This window comes from Pithys albifrons, chromosome 11 (genome assembly GCF_047495875.1).
Source record: "Pithys albifrons albifrons isolate INPA30051 chromosome 11, PitAlb_v1, whole genome shotgun sequence".
Classification (NCBI taxonomy): Eukaryota; Metazoa; Chordata; class Aves; order Passeriformes; family Thamnophilidae; genus Pithys; species Pithys albifrons.
Window position 1 is genome coordinate 12,087,127 of NC_092468.1, and position 18,733 is coordinate 12,105,859.

General features: G+C 40.5%; 1 protein-coding gene across 1 annotated transcript; it reads left to right on the top strand.

Moving 5' to 3' along the window:
• The first annotated feature begins 262 nt into the window (after positions 1 to 262).
• On the top strand, positions 263 to 18,516 carry DIPK2A (divergent protein kinase domain 2A). The gene is made up of 3 exons (XM_071566747.1): positions 263 to 1,039; positions 12,754 to 13,057; positions 15,611 to 18,516. Exons 1-3 carry the CDS (start codon positions 386 to 388, stop codon positions 15,940 to 15,942), a joined length of 1,290 nt encoding a protein of 429 aa, XP_071422848.1. The 5' UTR covers positions 263 to 385; the 3' UTR covers positions 15,943 to 18,516.
• The last annotated feature ends 217 nt before the right edge of the window (positions 18,517 to 18,733 follow it).

Consider the following 18,733-nt stretch of genomic DNA (forward strand, 5'->3'; position numbering starts at 1 on the left):
CGGCTCCGGCACGGAGTGGGCGGGGCCGGGCGGGGCAGTGCGGACCGCGCCGCGTCCCGCGCAGCCAATCGCCGGGGCCCGGCGGCGCTCGCGCGGGGCCCCGCCCCTCAAAGGCGGGGTCAGGAGTGGGAGGGGCCGCTCCGCGGCTCGCGAGCGGCGGCGGCGGGGCCGGGCCCCTCCCCGGGGGCGGGGCCAGCCGGGCCCGCGCGCTGCAGGCGCCGCCCCCCGTCCCCTGCCCTCCCCCTCCCCGCCGGCCCCTCAGTAACTTGGCCGCCTTTTATCGGGCGGGCGGCGGCGCGGGGAGTTTACTGGAGCCGGAGCCGCGGCGCGGCCGGGGCGGGCAGCGAGTGCGGCGGAGGGCGGGGGCCCGGCGCGGCCCGGGACGATGCTGCGGCTGGTGTCGCTGAAGTTGGGGCGGCTGTACCGCTACGTGAAGCTGGCAGTGCTGGGCAGCCTGGCGGCGGCGCTGGTGCTGAACACGCACTCGCTGCTGGCCTCGCTGCAGCGCAACGAGCTGTCGGAGCGGCGCTTCCTGCAGCTCAATAAGTGCCCGGCCTGCTGGGGCACCAGCTGGTGCCGCAAGTTCCTGAACGGGCAGCTGCGGCTGGAGAGCTGGGGCCGCCTGCGCCTCCTGGACTTCTTCAACGTGAAGAACGTGTACTTCGCGCGGTACGGGGAGCCCCGCGAGGGCTCCCGCCGTGTCGTGCTCAAGCGCCTGGGCTCGGCGCAGGAGCTCGCCGACATCGACACCAAGATCTGCCGCCGCGCTACCGGCAGGGGCCGCTGCGACCTGCTGCAGGCGCTGCCCGCCACCGAGTTCGCCAGCCTGAACGGCGACGTGCGGCTGCTCACCCCCGGCGCCGTGGAGGGCTGGTCCGACCTGGTGCACTGCCCCTCGCAGCGCCTGCTCGACCGCCTGGTGCGCCGCTACGCCGAGACCAAGGACTCGGGCAGCTTCCTGCTGCGCAACCTGAAGGACTCGGAGCGCATGCAGCTCCTCATCACCCTCGCCTTCAACCCCGAGCCGCTTGTGCTGCAGGTAAGCGCGACTGGCGGTGCCCCGGTGGGCGGTCCCCGGCCCTGTGGGGCCGCCGGGACCCTCTCCGGGAGCTCCGGCCCGACCGTGGGCTTTGCTGCCGTGTCTGTGGCCGAGGGGCCGAACGCGGCCGGAGCGCCGGATCCGCCGCTGGGTCTCTTGCAGAGGTGCCGGCGGGGCGGGCCGAGCAGAGCGGCTCCGGTTGCTGCCTTTGGGCAGGAGGCATTTCTTCAGCTCACTCAGCCTCATCGGCTCTCTTCGTCCTTCTTCCCTCAAAGACTGTGTTCCCCATGTGCCTTCCTCCTCAGGGCTGTAACGCCATCCCCATCCTTTGTGCCTGGCTGTGCCGTCCGGTCCCGAGCGGCATCCGCGGTCCTGCAGGAACACGGGCGGGGCAGAGCCGTGGGCTGCTGCTCTGCTGCACCTGTACCTTTCGTGCAGTTTCGTGTCAGCGTCTGCCACGATAAATTTATTCGTCGGCAGCCATGGGCGTCCGTGATTAATTTCTCAGGGTATAGTTTGATAGATAGTGGGTAGAGTCTTTACTGCGATGCTGTTGTGCTTTCTCTGTCAGAAACTGACTCATGTGCTATGTCGTGTTCTTAATAGGGACTTAATATAGTTGCTGTTGGTAAAAATTAGAAATAGGTATTTGTAGCCTGAAAATAGAGCAAGAAACAAAGGAACAGTGTTCCATTTTCAGCAGTTACGTATTTTATGCTCTTTAATTAGGAGAACTGGTTATGTGCACAGACCTGAAATTTGTGCTTAAAGCGAAATTTTTACATAAAAATTTTATAGGGAACTTTTAGTCTCTGGCTTCAGTTGGTTGCTGCTATTGCATGTCTGTTTAGATGGGGAATTTTGCATTTTGGCTCTTAAAACTACCGATGGAACTCCAAATGTGCCTCCAGTATGTAGACTTAGAATTGTTTTGTATAACTACTGAACTGTCCTTGTCTTTTTCCAGTGTATGATTAAAACAATATTTGCAAGTACATTTGAAAACATTTCATGTTTACTGTTACTAACATCTGTTTCTCTATTGAGAGGCTAAGAAATGCTTAAAAAGCAGTGCTGCAGGCTGTGCCCTCCTGCAAGTTCACCTACCCATTTCTAGAAAATGCATTTATGAACTTAAATAAAAAAATGCTTTTGGGTAGTGTGCCTTCTGCCCTCCAGCCTCTCGAGGCACAGCTCTTGAGTTTTGTTTTCAGAGTAAGTTTGCAGTTTGCTTCTCAGCGGACTTTAGGATACAACGTGTCTCTTCCATTTTGCTGTGCAGTTGCTCCTGTTAGAGGAGCACAGTTACAAAAGAAGCTCCACTTAAGTAAGAAAATAAAAACTGCTTTACTTTGCTAACTGTATTTGGAGATTCTTTGAGAATTCATTTGTTTTGGCTGCATTTCATACAGCTTAGATTTTCAGTTTTCAGCACTGGTTCCAACATACTGAGCACAGACCTGGATGGCCAGAAAACAGCTCTGTGTTTCTTCATAATTCGCAGGGGCAAAGTATTCTTTGCACTCAAAGGGTATGGCACACTTGCAGCATTTACTGTTATGGACTGGATCAAAGGCAGTGGGCAGCACTGGTTGATTAAGCCTTGGTTCCTGTCAGCTTCTTGATGAGCTGAAGGTGAGTCCTGAGCATGTCAAGCAAATCTGTTGAAGAGAAGAAAATCTTTGGCTGTGAACTTAACAAGTACTTTGCTTGGCATTTAGGGAAGATGCTGCTGAGAGCAGAGCAGGTCAGATCGGTGGGAAGTGAGGCAGCCTTTACCACTGCAGAGTGTGGTGGTGGTGTCTGTCACCTTCTAACAAGTCAGAAAGGTTCTGCGGAGTCTTGTAAATTTTGATGAATAGTCGTATCTTGGAAAATATTTCTGGGGAACTTCAGGCCAGGTTAATGTGCTGAAACACTCTTAGTGCATTCTCCAGAAGAGTTTTAATTAACATTGGTAGTGGGTACTCAAGGTTTGAATCCCTTGTTGGAGTTGGGAATGAAATATCTTAAATACATGAATCTGAATGAACTTTTGCCATTCCATGGCACTCCAGGCTCAGCTTTACCTGAGAAAGATGTAAGAAATGGGGAATTTTATTTTATGCAGGTCTTGCAACAGCAAGATGTGAGGCACTCTGAGTGGTGAAGTTACTTTCTAGAACTGGTAACAGACTACAGAGAAGGTTGTTTGTATTTATACATAACATATATAAAATGTTTTATGGTGTAGTTTCTGCAGTATTGATGAAGGCAGGTATTGCTTTGGGAATGAGACTTGTAGGGTTGTTCTAAAAACCAGCTGCTTCCAGGAAAGGAAAAACCTGTATGATGTCATGTGAAGAATCACATTTTAATTTAAAATTAAGAAAGCAATCAATAAATTGAGGCATTTAACTGATGCTGTCAGTTTGTCACCAGCAGACATAAGGAAATGTATTGCTTGTGTTTACCCTGAGCTTTTTATGGAGCACAACAGTGACTGTTTAAACACTGTTATTTGTAACAGTTTTGGTTTAGAAGCAGAGATAACATCAAACTCTCATGTTCTGTGCATTCATGTTGTTTAATTGTGTTGCAGGAACAGCCAAATGTAAATAAGTGCTGAATTTAAAGCTTAATCTTTCATTTGTTATAGAAAATTCACTGTAGTCATCTACTAGCGATAGTAATTTGTAGATTATAAGACTTTTTATCAGAGATTGGGATTTCAGTTTGAAGCCTTTTTGGAATATGGATTATTCCTAAACTGGTGTTGTTTGCAAACTGTGTGTTGTCACAACTGACTTACAGCTTCTGCTGTAGGAATTTTTCAGGTTGGGCTTAAAACCATAGCATGATACTATTGTTGAGGGATTTATATGAAAAATACAAAACTGCACAGTTTAGTATAGATTATTTACTATAATCCTAACTCAGTATTTGTATTTTTTATAACTTTCTTGATAACCTTCTTTGTGCACATTTGTTAAGCGGTTGTGTAGGTGTACTCAGGGAACAAATCAACCTCTTTTGCTGTTTTCATTAAGCAAATGAAAAGACAGCTGCACTCCTCTGTACAGTTTACATATTTTTATATTAAAATATTAGCTTAGTCAAATCTTGCTAAACAAGTCACTAATTAAATCCTCTCACATTTTTCATCTGAATTCACATTTAAATGCAAGAACTTAAGGTTTAATCTCTAATAGGAAACCCTCCAAACCCATCTCTTTCCAATGGTCATTTTCTGCAATAAAGGTGAATACTTTTTACTAAAATAAGCTCAGTTGTGTAATCAAAATCTGCTACATCTAATATTTCTTGTGAACATGGACACCTTATTTGGACAAAAGCAAGAACAAAACTTGCTGCTGTTTCCTTCAACTCATTCCATGGAAAACAGTATTTTGAGTAGGAATCACCTGGAGGGACAGGATCTGTGCATGGCGTATGATTCGTAACTGAACACGATGATTGTGTGTGTCAAACACTTGCAAATCCAGGTTTGCCAAAGTTGCCTTGGGAAGAAGTAGCAAAATTTAAAAAGTTAATTGGATTACAGACTGAGTGCAGTGTGACACTTTGCAGAATTCATAGAACCAGCGTGGATGTAAACAGATTTATCTTCATCCTATGACTTCTTATAGACCACCCTGCTTCTAGTTTGCCTTGTAAAATAGCAATAGGGGAGAAAGTTCCTTAATTTTTTTAAAACAGTGATGTCTGCCTAAATAGTGGATGTTAATCAGCTTTATGAAGTAACATGATTGATTTTTATTGTCACTGGCAAGTAGGAACATAAACTTACTGATGATAGAACCAAAACATTGTGCCACCTGTTGTTCATTTCTGTAGAGGCTGAGATTGTTGTGCAGTCTTTGACTCTTACAGAAGTTGTTCTCTAGACATGCCTCTTAATTTTCCCAGAGCTCTTGCACTGATGTGTGTTGGCCTCCAGATTTCCTGTTCAGAGCCACCATTGGCTGTTTCTTACAATTTTTGAGCTGCTGTTCTTGTGCCACTGTAGCTGCCATGCTGTGGGACATGGTATGCAACCACACACTGTCCAACACATTTTGCCAGTGGCAAAGTTTTAAGTTTTGTACACTAAAAAACCAACAATGCTCTGTATCCAGGCTAAAGCAGAAAAATCCTTTTTCTGGGAGTTGGGGAAACTGCATCATAACTCAAGACTGCCAAAGTAAGAAATTGTTTTTGTGTTTTTCCGTGAAGTGGTTGTATTTCTCCTAAGATCTTTTGGTTAGCTGAAAAGAGAATTTACGTCTGTGTTGGCAAAACTGATACAAAGGTTCTGTAAATTGTTGTGGCAAAAGTGCACCTAGAGCTGCTCTCGCAACACAGTCTGACCTTTGTGCTGGCTCTGGTGTTGGGGGGCAGGATTGCAGGTGTCGTATCAAAATGTTGGTATGTTTGCTTTGTTTTCAGAGTGTGGTGGTTCAGCCCCAACTGGCAGCTCAGCCCCTGCACCCCTCACTCCCTCCCTTCACAGTGGGATGGGGAGAGAACTTGGAAGAGTGAAAGTGAGAAAACTTGTGGGTTGAGAGAAAGTCAGTTTACTGAGCAAAGCAAAGACTGTGCACACAAGCCAAGCCAGACAAGGGGTTCATTCAGCACTTCCCATGGGCAGGCAGGCACCAGAGCTTCATCACATGGAGCGGTGACTTGGGAAGACAAACGCCGTCACTCTGGATGTCCCCACCTTCCTTCCCCCAGCACCGTATGCTGAGCATGACACCACATATCCCTGGGATCAGTTGGGGTCACCTGTCCTGGCATTGTCCCATCCCATGCCCCTTGTTAGTGGAGTGAGGAGCAGAAAAGACCTTGGCTCTGTGCAATCACTGCTCAGCTATAACTTAAACATCCCTGAATTATCAGTCTTATTTCCAGCACAAATCCTCAACACAGCCCCCATACCAGCTACAATGGAAAAAGTAATAAAACTATAAAAGGTATCTGTCAATTAAATCCAGAGTGTATTAATAGAACTGTCTCGAGCTGTAGCTTTTAACAGCCTGTCTAAATGGAGATTCTTCAAAGACTGATGATGAATGTTTGTATCTTGTATGTAAGCTACAAGTCTCAAGGACTTTTATTTTTCCTACTCTAAGAAAAATGCCAATACTTACGTGCTAAACAGCAGTATTTCTGCATTTGTAATAGGTTGTGTAGATCATGGCTCCTCCCTCAGATACACTTTTAGCTTTCTAAATGCTTAAGCTTAATGACTTTATTCTTCTCACAACTTCCCATCATTCTTATTCCTTGTGGGGAAAAAGCAAAACAAACAAATGAAGCCAAACAGCTGTATCTCTATTCCCAGTGTAATTACTCTGCATGAACAGTCTGTTGACACATAACCTAAAATTCCTCTGGTTTCTTTTCATGTTATCATTGGGCTTTCTGTTGGATTTTGTTATGGGAAGAACAGTAATTGACATCTGGTAAACATATATTAAAACATTAACTGTGATCAATTTGAAACAATTTCTTGCACTGAATTCACTCAAAGTGGCAATTTAGCCAAATATTCCCCAGAATCTTTTTGCTGATGCAAACATAACTCAGAAAGAAGTAAATGGGCAAATGTTCTTGCTTGGGATTATTTTATCATACACGCTCTTGTAGTCATAGGTTGTTTTCTGTAGTTCTATTCCAAATACAGTGGTAGAATGTCAATTGATTTTCAATACTTGGTACCTTTTAAACTGTCTTCATTACTCAATCTGATGTTTCTGATCCATCAATCTGATGCCATATACCAAGTAGTGGATTAAAGGCAGTTACCTGCACTACCTGCCATGTCATTGAGTGGACTTTTATCTGATTCATACAGGTACTGGTATCTTAATATACTGAATTTCCATTGTGCGCGTTGTTAAAAGAAATGAAAATTTGTTCTTGGTCGAGTTAAATTGAGTGGCCTTGTATGACAAGAATATTGCACTGATTTGGTGGTATTGAAAACTGAAGAATCCTTTTTTGCAGTGACGTGACTAGATGAACTGGCTTGTACTTACAATGTTTACTATGTCATATTTGATTATGTTCCTTCAATTACCAAAACTATTTTCATCCTTCTTTCTAGTGAAGCTTTCCTAGAGCGAAGACATATAAGTAAAGTAAAAGGGCTATTTAAAATAGTCTAGAAATTCTTGAAGTTATGGTGGGGTATGTATTATGATGAATGGCTGTCTGAATTTAGAGCCTGCTGGGAAATCACTACACAGATTTAGATAGAAATTCTTCTGAGAAATTTCTACGCTCGCAGTTTTCAGTAGCACAAACAAAGGTTTTTTACCCCATGTTCAAAATCTTGTAATATCAGTGTTGTTTTGGTGTGTCTGGTGTCAACCTGTGATTTACTTCCCCGAATTAAGTAATTGAAGCTTTGTTTTAGTCTCTCATTTTGTAAGGGAACTTTCAAAAATAAGAGTAGGCCATCTCTGCTAGGACTCCTTTACAGTGGTATATTCCAGACTCACGGCTGAGGAGAAGTAAATACTCAGTGATCATTTTCATCTGTTGCAAATTTAATCTGAACAAGCTTAAGAACTACAAACTAATTTGAGCAGGTGACAACCAATAACGACATTAAATTTGCTTTGCTGTTGTTCTGAAGTTTATTCATTATCCATTAATTTGTTTGGAAAAATGGCATACCTTTGCTGACATTGTGAAATGTAACTTTTACAGTTCAAGTGTTCAACTTAATTGAAAACTTCCGAGTATTTAGAGTTTGTTCTGTATTTTTGTCCTAAAGTGTGTCAATTAAGCCTGGTATGTTCCTCTTGTTGGTCTGAATTGTATGTAGTAACTGGTTGAAAGGTAATCAAATGGAACAAAGTCAAATAAATGAAAGAACCATAATTTCATTGGGAAGTTATTTGGAGTATTCAATGAAATAGACTCTTTACTGTGTGTGCATAGGCTATAGATGTATAACTTTGTGGGAGTTTTAGGTAAATGTTAGATGGTTTGGCGTATAGTTGAGGATTAAATGGTTTTCATTGTACTCACTAGCACTCAGAAATACATTTGAATACCTCGCTTCCAGAATGCAGATCATTTCCTGACAAAAGGAGGCATCTTCGTTTAGGCTGTGCTTTTTAACCTCCTTTGATCTGAAAAGCGTCATTGTAAAAATCTGCTTTCCAGCTCTTCACGATTCCAGAGCTTTACTTATTTGCCTTGGTGACTAATAGGAGTGCTACTTTTGTTTACACTGCAGAATCAACAGTTCTGTGAGAGAGGACTGACTTTCCTTCTGAAGAGCATATTACTTAAATTCTGCTTGCCTTTCCAGTTTGTGCCTGTGCAAACCCAGTTTAGTAGGATGATTTTAGCCAGGGCATCATGGAGAGTGTCATGTTGCCATGAAATTCGTCAGGGTCATAAGGAGAGAAGTCCCCACTCTATTTCACATGTGACTTTTAAATTTCAGAATGTATAAGGTGTAGCTCTTTGTTTGCGTGGGCTTTGTGTGCTTTTGGTTTTTTTCTGAGCTGGAACTCACTTTATGCCGTCATTGGAAGGGTTTTTAATGGTACAGTTGGAACAATAGCTCAAAGATGTCAGTTGCTGCTTAAACTGCTTTGGCGTTTTTAGTCTTGATTGTTAGGATGAATTATATGCTTGATTATGATAAACTAATATTCTTTTAAGTGTTTAATTCAAGGAGGATTTCTGTTATTGCAGATTACAATAGGCCTTATCAGCTTCAAGCTGGTGAGTCTTCTGCCTGATCTAACTCACATCTCTGAACAAAAACCACTGGCAGATTTGTGTATCTTCTCAGGTTTAGACAGATGGAAGTGAAGAAGACAAATGCACTGACAGTGTGTTTTATGCTTCAGTTGAAGTGATAAATTCACTCTGTTAATTCTTAATATGTATTCTGAGACTGCAGTGTATTTGTTTTGAAGACATAAATGCAGCATTATTCCTTCAGGAACAACATGCCCTTGTCCCTTTGGCAGAGTTTATTTAGAATTTTAAGTCTTGCTTAGAGAAATATCTTGAAGCTACTCTAATTAGGGCAGCTGGAATGTTTTGTGGATGTGTCACTGGGAACGGAGATAGCAGAAGTTTTTGTCATCTTTACTGTTTTTCCTCTTTCTGTTAGAAAATGATCAGTATTCTTCTGAAAAGAAGAAGGTAACTTTAATGAGGGGAAACTTACTAAGTACCAGTTTGTAGGTTTTCATATGCATTATTTTATTTTAAAACACTTTAAAAAGTTTGTCTGGTTTCCATGGCACTTGTATGTATGCTCACAGATAAAATGTGAGTGGATGCATGAGAATCATTCTTTTGTCAGACAGCTGTTTCTGGTTTTGAACAAGAGGTCAGTTTTTATCTTAGTTGTCAAATGCATTTTTAAGTCTTCAAATAGCATATTCAAGTACAGAATGATCTAATTAAATATTTATACTACTAATTTGAGAATTAAAATAAAACTTAAAATAATGTTATTCATTACTCCACAGAAATAAAATTTTTGACAGTGATCTACTAAGCTTTTTGTTTCTAAATGCAAATTGTTCACGTGTTTATTGACCATACAACTTTGTGTTCATATCTTACAGGCTTTCAGAGTTTTAATACATGAAGAAAAACCCTCATGTAAAACTAGTGGCAGTTTCCTCTTAAAAAGCTGCTTTCAGAATAGAATAGTACAAAAAGTTACAAATCGCTGCTCGCAAAGACAAGAGATCTGCACATAAATTAATATTCTTGTCAAATTCACCAAGTGAATATAAAAGCTGCTGAATGAGGCACTTGTACATATTTTTATCCCCTTCTTCAGCTACTGGCTTGGGTAATGAAGTGTAGATGTGGCTGTTACATGCCAGTTGGAAGGGAGCCAACACAGAGATGTTGTTTGTACATGTGCAGATGTTGGCAACATTCCCTGAACGCCTGTTGTCAAAAGATCTTTTTATTGCCACAGTGTTATAAATCTATCTGTGTTACAGCATGGCATGCAGATACTGTGCTGGTAATGTGAAGGGTGTTTACTTTTGAATAAACCAAACTGCTTGTAGAATTTCTGGGGTGACATGAAATTCAGTGTACACGGTACAGGAAGCATAATAGATGTGTTTAGAAGATCAGTGACTGACGCTGTACTTTGAAAATCAGTTTATAATCTGTTACATAAATCCCTGCTGCTGGCAGAGTCCTTTTCGCTCCTTCCTTCTTCTGCACCTGCCCAGGCGTTCCAGGCCTTTTCCCTTCCTTTTACCAGTACAGTCCTAGAATGATGTGATGATGTGATGTTAAGGGATCAGGCTACTGATCCAATGGAACACCAGCCTGGCATGTGCTAGGTCCTTGCTTTCCAAATGGCTTGAAGGAGGGGATGGAAATGGGCACACTTGGTGGATTGGGAGAGATGGACACCTTTGCGTGCAGTGGTAGCACATCCGTTGCCAGGTTCAACTGCTTGTTGTATTTGGAAAGGAAGGCAAGGTCATAAGCAGGGCAGGATTGGAATATAGAAAAGGAGAAGGGTGGCAAAGAAAAGGAGTGGAGTGATCTACAGTCAAATAAAAATATTTAGGCATCATTGAATTATTGCTGATAAAATGCAGCAATACAAAAATGTTACGCGCAGTTGGTGAAATTGGTTAGCCCCGTGTTTATTGTAAAATGTAACCAGGTAGATTTTCTCCAGTTTAAGATACAAATATGAGTTTATACGATGTGGGTAAAGTAGCTAGAGTTTGCTTCTTTGAGTGAAGTGGCATGTTCCTTTGTAAATAACTGATTTCTCATTTGATGGGCAGCAGCCGTTTGCTGCTTGGTTTTTTTTTTTGGTCAGGACTGAGTACAGTAATGATAAATGCTCATGAAATATCACTTTGGTGATGCTTATTGATGCCACAGCCATGTTTTCATTACATTGATCTGTTTAGAATAAGTTAGGAACACTGAATTAGCACACCCTTCCGTTGCTGGAAGGTTATTTTACCAAGTACAAAACAAGCAAAAACAACCCCCAAACCCCTCTCTTAAGTGTGGATGGTATCACCTGACTAGTCCTGGACTGGATATTTGGCTACACTTACCACCTTCATAAATTGCCCAGAAGCCTGCAGGTAAACAAGCCTGGGGGCTGAGTAAAATGTCATCCTGATTGCATAGCAGGTTCAGTTGGTGAGAGAGATTTAGTTGTGCTCAGCTACATGGTATCACAGCTTCAAAATGTCATACTGCTCTCAAACCCGTCAGATTAGCTCTGTATTATCCTCGGGATTTGTCATGACCTGGTTTGCTTAGATGGGTAGATCAGGTGATAAAAATAGCGTTGAAGTTCAGACATGTGGGAACCCCAGAAACTTCAAACCTATTCTTTTATTGATGTGTCTCTGTACTTTTGACCAACCACGAAAGGTTCTCCTTTGCAATGGTAAATGCAGTTACTTACCCAGAAATTGTCTTCTATGCTTTGCCACTTTAGAGAGCAGTTAATGGCTTTTGCCCTAAAAATTGCAAACTACATCAATTGTATATATTAATTTCTTCACATGTGCAAGACAAGGTTGGTTATGTTAGGCACCCATTTCCTGACTGCTGTTGTAGTTCAGATTTGTTCTACATGATGTGCTTCCTTCCAGTGTCTCATCCTGAAACCCACCATGCTGTTCAATCCAGGTGTGGTAAAACCTTCGCTACATTGTTGTTGTGGAATTGATCATGAGTTGTGTCTGGTGACAGAATAGCCAGGTAGTGCAGGAGGAAGGAGCATGTGCACATGGTGGTATCTCCTAACAGCTAGAATTGGTGTAGGTCATATTCTTGGAGTGCTAACTTCTATGAATTAGCACAGAATCTTAGATTAGTATTTTTGTGGTTTCTTCTAACACATAGTTTCCTGTTCACTCTTCCTCCGTGGTTTGCGGTGGCACCTTTTTGATGCTTGTCTGTTTATACCGAAGTCTTAGGGCACATTCAGCACAACTGAAGTAGGAAAAATGTTCTGGTGTGTTGTGGGTTGTTTGATAATTGCTTGTAGTATGTTATTACTATTCAGTCTTTTATGTTAACTTTCAAGAAAGCTACTGTTGGAGAGATTTTACTTTTGATCAAAATGTTATGTGACTGTGTGTAATAAACACCGAGTGTATGTATGTAGCAGTTAATCAGGAGGTGGACTGTTGAGGTGTACTAGAAGTATTAAGATACCCTAAGCTTGCTTTTCTGCATTAAATGAGTCGATCCTCAAAGGAATCCAGTCAACTGAGAAAAATGGAAGAGGTGGTGTTGAAGAGAAGGAGATGCCACTTTGTAAAGTTTTTTCTTTTAGGTTATTAAAAGAACTGATTTTAATTAAAAATATCAGATGCAAAATTATGCTGGTGGGAGGTGCATACTTGCATTACTACAACAGATGTGTAATAAATACACCAAGAGAAAAAGATAGTGGAATTCTGTATATGAATATATATGTGTGTGTGTATGGGATATGGAAAGCTAGATACGGGTTGTATGTTACTTCACGTCCTCCAACTCTTTCCCTTTAGGAGTCCAGCAAGGCTTCTTGCTCACATAAATATATTTTGTGTTGTTTTATTTTCCTTCAAAACTTAGAAACATGTGGAAATATAGTGTTGATGGGTATTGGTATTTATATGATTCTCTTCTAAATTTTGTCTTTAAAAATCTAAACTGTTTTAATTAAAATTTATAATTTTTTTTATACTTAGAGTTTTCCATCTGATGAGGGTTGGCCATTCGCAAAGTACCTGGGGGCGTGTGGAAGAATGGTGGCTGTCAATTACGTTGGAGAAGAGCTCTGGAGTTACTTCAATGCACCATGGGAGAAACGAGTGGATCTGGCCTGGCAATTAATGGAAATAGCTGAGCAGCTGACAAATAATGACTTTGAATTTGCACTCTACCTCCTTGATGTCAGCTTTGACAACTTTGCAGTTGGACCAAGAGATGGAAAAGTTATTATTGTAGATGCAGAAAATGTTCTGGTAGCAGACAAAAGGCTAATCAGACAAAGTAAGTATAGTTCACTCCCCTCACCCAACGTGTCTCACTTCTATCTCTGCAAGCACAGTATTTTAAAGTATGTGTAGTTGCTAAATGCCTATTTTGTTGGCTTTACAACTAGACTACTAATTAACAGATTAATTGTCTTTCTTCTGGAAAGCTTTTTTTTCTTCTTCTTTCTTCTTCAATTAGAATACTAATTAACTTGCCCAGTTTGTCACTTTCATGAGGTGTTGAGCATACCTGGTCATGATTTACATACACTTTTAAACTCTGTAAACCTGCATAAATGAAGAGGTGGGGGTGGGAAGAGAGAGAGTGGGCATTGGATGCGTCTGTGCAGATGGGTGGACAGATAGATAAGCTCCCTGGCTGTCTTCTCTACCTCAGGTAAAAGGGAGAGGTTCCCTTTGTTTTTCCAGACATCTGTGTAAGAATGGAAGTCTTGGCATTCAATTTTCTTTGAATGCCCAGGCAGTGTTAGTGCCTGCTTTGCCTTAGTTCCATAGCCTGCCTGGGGTTCGGCTGTTCCGGATGGTGCTCTGTAATAATGGAACTGAAGGAATGGGTAATTTTAGTGCAGGTTCCAAATGGGAATAGAGAAAATTCATTCATCTTTCTGTCAACTGTAAAAGCTCAAAGCAGTGGCAGCAGGAGAGATGTTTGACAAAGTGGCATTACACAGGCTCATATTCCTCTTGAGTTTGAGGAAAATGTTACAGACGTGAGGGCTGGAGACCTTGGACAGGAAACCCTGGGTTCTGCAGAAGTTCGTGGCAAGAGGCCAAGTGATTCCAGTCTGCTATGGGTGAATGGATTTGCTTTAAGCTTTGCATATAGATTTCATATTTTGTGCTGCAGAATTAACTAGAGGACTGTGTTTTTTATCCACATGCTTTTCTACAAAGAAAAGTATGTTTTGGGGTTGTTTGGTTGGACCTTAGATTAAAACTATGAGGCTGCCAAGAGAACCTCTTAATGTATTGGATAATCCAGTACATTAACTTTGGAACTCTTACTTTGTGGTTTTTTTTTTTTTTGGCTTTTCCATCCTCTTAAAATAGTGTTACTGAAGACTTTGACTTTTGTGGTATGTCTGAATTGCTCAGTCACAAAAGATGACCAGATGAACTCGGAAGAAGTTGATGTGTATGTGGAATAGGAACAAGTAGCTGCTTGAAGCTGGAAGTGTTACACTTGCATCTGTTGTCTGTAATCTCAGACTAATTTGACTCTAATGAGGGATTTGCAGGATGATTTGTGGTCTAACAATCAAGAACAGAGAAAACAAATGAGGACATGAGACATATCTTAGTCTTTGTATAAACTTGACATTCAATACTGATTTCATTAATCTTTTGGAAAGATTCATTAAACATATCTCTGTCCAGAGTCATTAATATGCCTTATTAACATTAATATATTTTAATATGTACATTCTGTCCACTTAACACTGCACAGTAATTCTTAATTCACTCTGTTTGGGATATCATAGTTGAGTTTGCTGAAGTCCTTTTTCCCATTTTCTTTTGCAGGCTTTTTTTTCCACTTGTGGATGTTATGTAATATTTTTTATAGTTTTAGCAGTCATCTTTCAGTATGCTTTTTTTTTTTGTCTCTGCTGTGCTATGAACTAGAAGACCAGTAGTAGGCTCAAGCACTACCAAGCACAGATCAATTTTATTTTGTACCTCACACTGCTAAGAGGGATCTGCAAAACTGATACTCCATAAGGACCTCTACTCAAAGCTGGCAGTAGTCTAGAAACTTGAGATGAAAAGTCTTCTAACAAAAGATAGTGAGAGCTCAGGAGATCTCACATGTAGTAACCTTTTACATATTATTACTATATATGTAAATCAGGTTTTAAGTTAAAGAAAGCTGTGACAAGGACACCTTCACATTTTGCTAACTTCTTAATGTATATTAAAGGAGGGTTTATACATGTACATAAATTTGCCATTTGCTTTACTGAATTTTTGTTGTTCTGCAAAGATTATAAGGAATGCATCTGCTTTTTTTGTATGTAATTCTTGTGTACTGCCATGTTTAAAGTAAACAGAAGATGAAGTTTCAGAAGTTCATGGCAATTACTTTGCAATGTTTTTTTGTCTTTGGTAGACCACTTGCCAGCATTAGTTTCTAAGGCAACCGGAGAACCCAAATCTGTGTTACTAAAACAAATCATCTTTCTTGTTTGTTTTTCTCAACTTTGGCTGTGGATCATTCTCTTGTACTTGCTTGTGCTACAGTTTTTGCTCTGGGTATGTGTGAATGCAGATTTCGTGTGCTGCTTTTTTTGCTTCCATGTCTTTGCTATCTGTTTTACTCTTTCTTTCTTTCCCTTATTTTTGATACTGACAGGACCATTTCAGCAGAAGGGTGTATCAAACTGTCAGATGCAGCAATTTTAGACTAGCACATTTAAGAGTTTATCTAAACAAAGTTGGTTTATGGTTTAAATATTACTAATTTGCTGTGTATTGAGCTTCTAATGATATTCAGACACACAAATGCTCTTTTCTTCTCTCACTTTTTTTACTGTCTCCTTATATTTCACAGATAAACCTGAAAACTGGGATGTATGGTATGAAAGCAAGTTTGATGACTGTGACAAAGAAGCTTGTCTGTCCTTCTCAAAAGAGATTCTTTGTGCTCGTGTCACTGTGGACCACAATTATTATGCTATTTGTCAGAACCTTTTATCCAGACACGCCACGTGGCGTGGCACTTCGGGGGGGCTCCTGCACGACCCCCCTGCTGACATTGCCAAAGACGGGCGCCTGGAGGCCCTGCTGGACGAGTGTGCCAACCCAAAGAAGCGGTACGGCCGGTTCCAGGCCGCCAAGGAGCTGCGGGAATACCTTGCACAGCTCAGTAACAATGTGAGGTAGTCCACAGCGCAGGATTGTTGCAGCACTGGCTAAAACACTATTGCAAAGACACATAGAAAATGAAGTTCTGGACTTGTGTATTAAAAGGAGAGAATTAAAAAAACACTAGTTTATCAGTTTTCTAAATACCGTAAAAATAGAATTTTATGGTGTTATAATGTTCCTTTGCAAACAGACAAGGTACTTACTGAATTAAAACTTGAGCTACTATTGACTGTCCTCCCTAACTGGTTAAAAGGGAGTAGGTCACAAAAGACTGTGATAGCTTAATTGACAGCTTGTGTGTCAAAGGGTACTTAACATAAAACTGCATTAGTGTCACAGTTTTGTGAAGCTGATGTTCTTACTTGGAAAGTCAAGTTAGACTGGTGGCCTGTTTTAAAGGCCTTTTTTCCTGAAATCATTGTCTCATTTTTGTGTTTGTTTATAAACACCTTGAAATGGCATTTACATCCAGGTAAATCTAGCTGTCTGCATTGTTTCAAATTGAACAGGTTTTCACGTTAATGCTGTGCAGAACGTTCCTACTGTGAGTGCAGGATTCCCACATTAACTGTCTAATTTTAGGGGATTTTACACTGTATTTTACTATCCTTAGACATTGTGCTTTATTTTTTTAAGATCACCATGAACTCAAATGTCACTTAAACAAATATTAATTTAATGTCTTGGTTTTCTGCCATTGGAAATATCACTTAATGTATCTATTGTACAAAACTTTCTCTTCGTGCCAGTATATACACAATTGTTTCGCAGAAAATTATGGTATGAGCAAACTCTTAGTTTTATCAGAGATAATTTGAGTATTGGAGAAAGACTACAATAACAATATTGGTATTTATTTAAATTGGGGATAGAAACTTGACTAAAAATAAAAATTCACTAGTCTGGTGTAGTTAAGCATCAAACCAAAGATAATGGTTTTGTTTATTAGCTTCTAAACAAGTAGTAAAGGGAAAAATGCTATATTGTACTCAAGTTAATAATTGTCAAAATTCAGATTTCGGAGGTCCTTGATTCCTCTCTGAAGAACTTCTAAAACTGTGCACACTTAGGCCAGAAGAAAAGTCTTAATAATTTAAACAATAATGTCGAGAAAGTTAGCAGTTTGTTTTACATCATTCCCAATTCTCTTGAATTCAGGTGTGATGGAGTTTATTGAATGTTCGTCTTTTGGTTTACCAGTAAGCTATACTCATTCTAGGTACCTTTTCTTATGAGTTGTTCTCATAAACTACAGTTTTTATAAAAACCTCAGTTACTGCTACAAGAAATCACTTCAAAGCTTGCTCCTCTTTTTTTTTATACAACTACTATGCTTTTCTCCCCAAAGTCTTATTTATACAAAGATGCTCCTAGAAAATATATGCACATTACTTGTTGTACCAGTAATAAAGGAAACGAATATTTCCTAAATGTGTGTATAAACCAATATTTTATACAAACTAAGCAGAACTCTGAGCAAGGTAGTGTGGGATGCCCTCTTTCCTGCATTAAAAGACTGATGGAAATTGTTGCTGCCAAGTGCAAGGTGAGGAAAATGGCTCACTGACTGGCCCTTCTTCAAAGCTCAAAGTGGAGCCATATGGAGATGCAGATTGCTTTTTGATTTCTTGAGTCACTGTATTTTGAGGGCATGGTTTAATGGTGAACATGGTGGTGATGCTGCATTGATGGTTGGGCTTGATCTTAAAGGTCTTCTCCAGTTTTAATGATTCTGTGATTAAGGATATTTTAGAATTGGAAATTCTCATTCTAAGTCATCATTACCTCTGTAGTCCTTATTTGCTCCCAGTCCCCTTGCCTTGTTTTTTGAAGCTAGAATGTCCAATGCAGCTTTTAGTCTGAATTTCTGCCCTCATTTGAACAGTGCTTGTTCTGGCATAAGCTATCAGAGCAGGTTTATCTTATTTTTCGCCATAAAATCCACTCAATTGAGGAAAATAGACTAACCCTCAGACTAGGTACTACTACCCTACCATAGAAGCCTTGACTTACCACTAAAGTTGATTTTTAAACATCTTCCACATTTCCCAATGAGTGAGTGGAGTATGATTGTTAAAGTTGTGAAAGGAACAAACACTGCCAGTTGTGGTCACTACTCAAGACAAGTTCTATAACTCTAAGAATGTTCTGTTTGTTTTTGTTTGGGGTTTAGTACCTCCAGAAATAAGTTACTAAAGCTGATTCTAAAAAAACCTTGGAACTTTAAAAGAAGCCAAAATTAAACAAAAAACAAAAAGATCCCAACAAAAAAACCCACTACAACAAAAACACTACAGGGAAAACATTGTGGAGAGCAATAAGTCTTGTTCCATTTGCACCTGTCAGATATTTATTGTACAATAACAATTTATATTTTTAGTCATTGCCCATTATTATTGATGAACATGGTGAAATATTTTTGAATGAGATGTTTGGGGTTTGTATGTGCATTAAAATTGTCCTTTTGTACTGTAAGTTACTGTTTGTTTGGAATATTTTATCAAAGCTGTCTCCCTGTGCCTTTCTATTACAAGAAAGTTGTTTCTGCAACTTCTAATGATATTAATAAAGAATACTTTAAGAACCTCATCTCAGATATTCATTTTCAGATCAGTAAGTCTTGTAGGATTGACTTAGTCCAAAACACCTTAAAGTATACAGAGAACTAGTTTTTGTAGTGTTCCAGAATTGCACCATTCTCAAAAGTGACAAATGGGAGCCTTTTCCCCTCCTCTTTTCTGGCAGACTCTTTGATCCAAAGTATGATCTGTCAGGACTTTTTTTGCTTCACTAATTCCTGCAGGCC

What these genes read in the sequence shown, in the direction of transcription:
- DIPK2A (XM_071566747.1), top strand. Translation starts at nt 386, where the DNA reads ATGCTGCGGCTGGTGTCGCTGAAGTTGGGGCGGCTGTACCGCTACGTG. An exon ending in CCGAGCCGCTTGTGCTGCAG is followed by an intron (nt 1,040 to 12,753) that starts GTAAGCGCGACT and finishes TTTTATACTTAG; the next exon opens with AGTTTTCCATCTGATGAGGG. An exon ending in CAAAAGGCTAATCAGACAAA is followed by an intron (nt 13,058 to 15,610) that starts GTAAGTATAGTT and finishes TATATTTCACAG; the next exon opens with ATAAACCTGAAAACTGGGAT.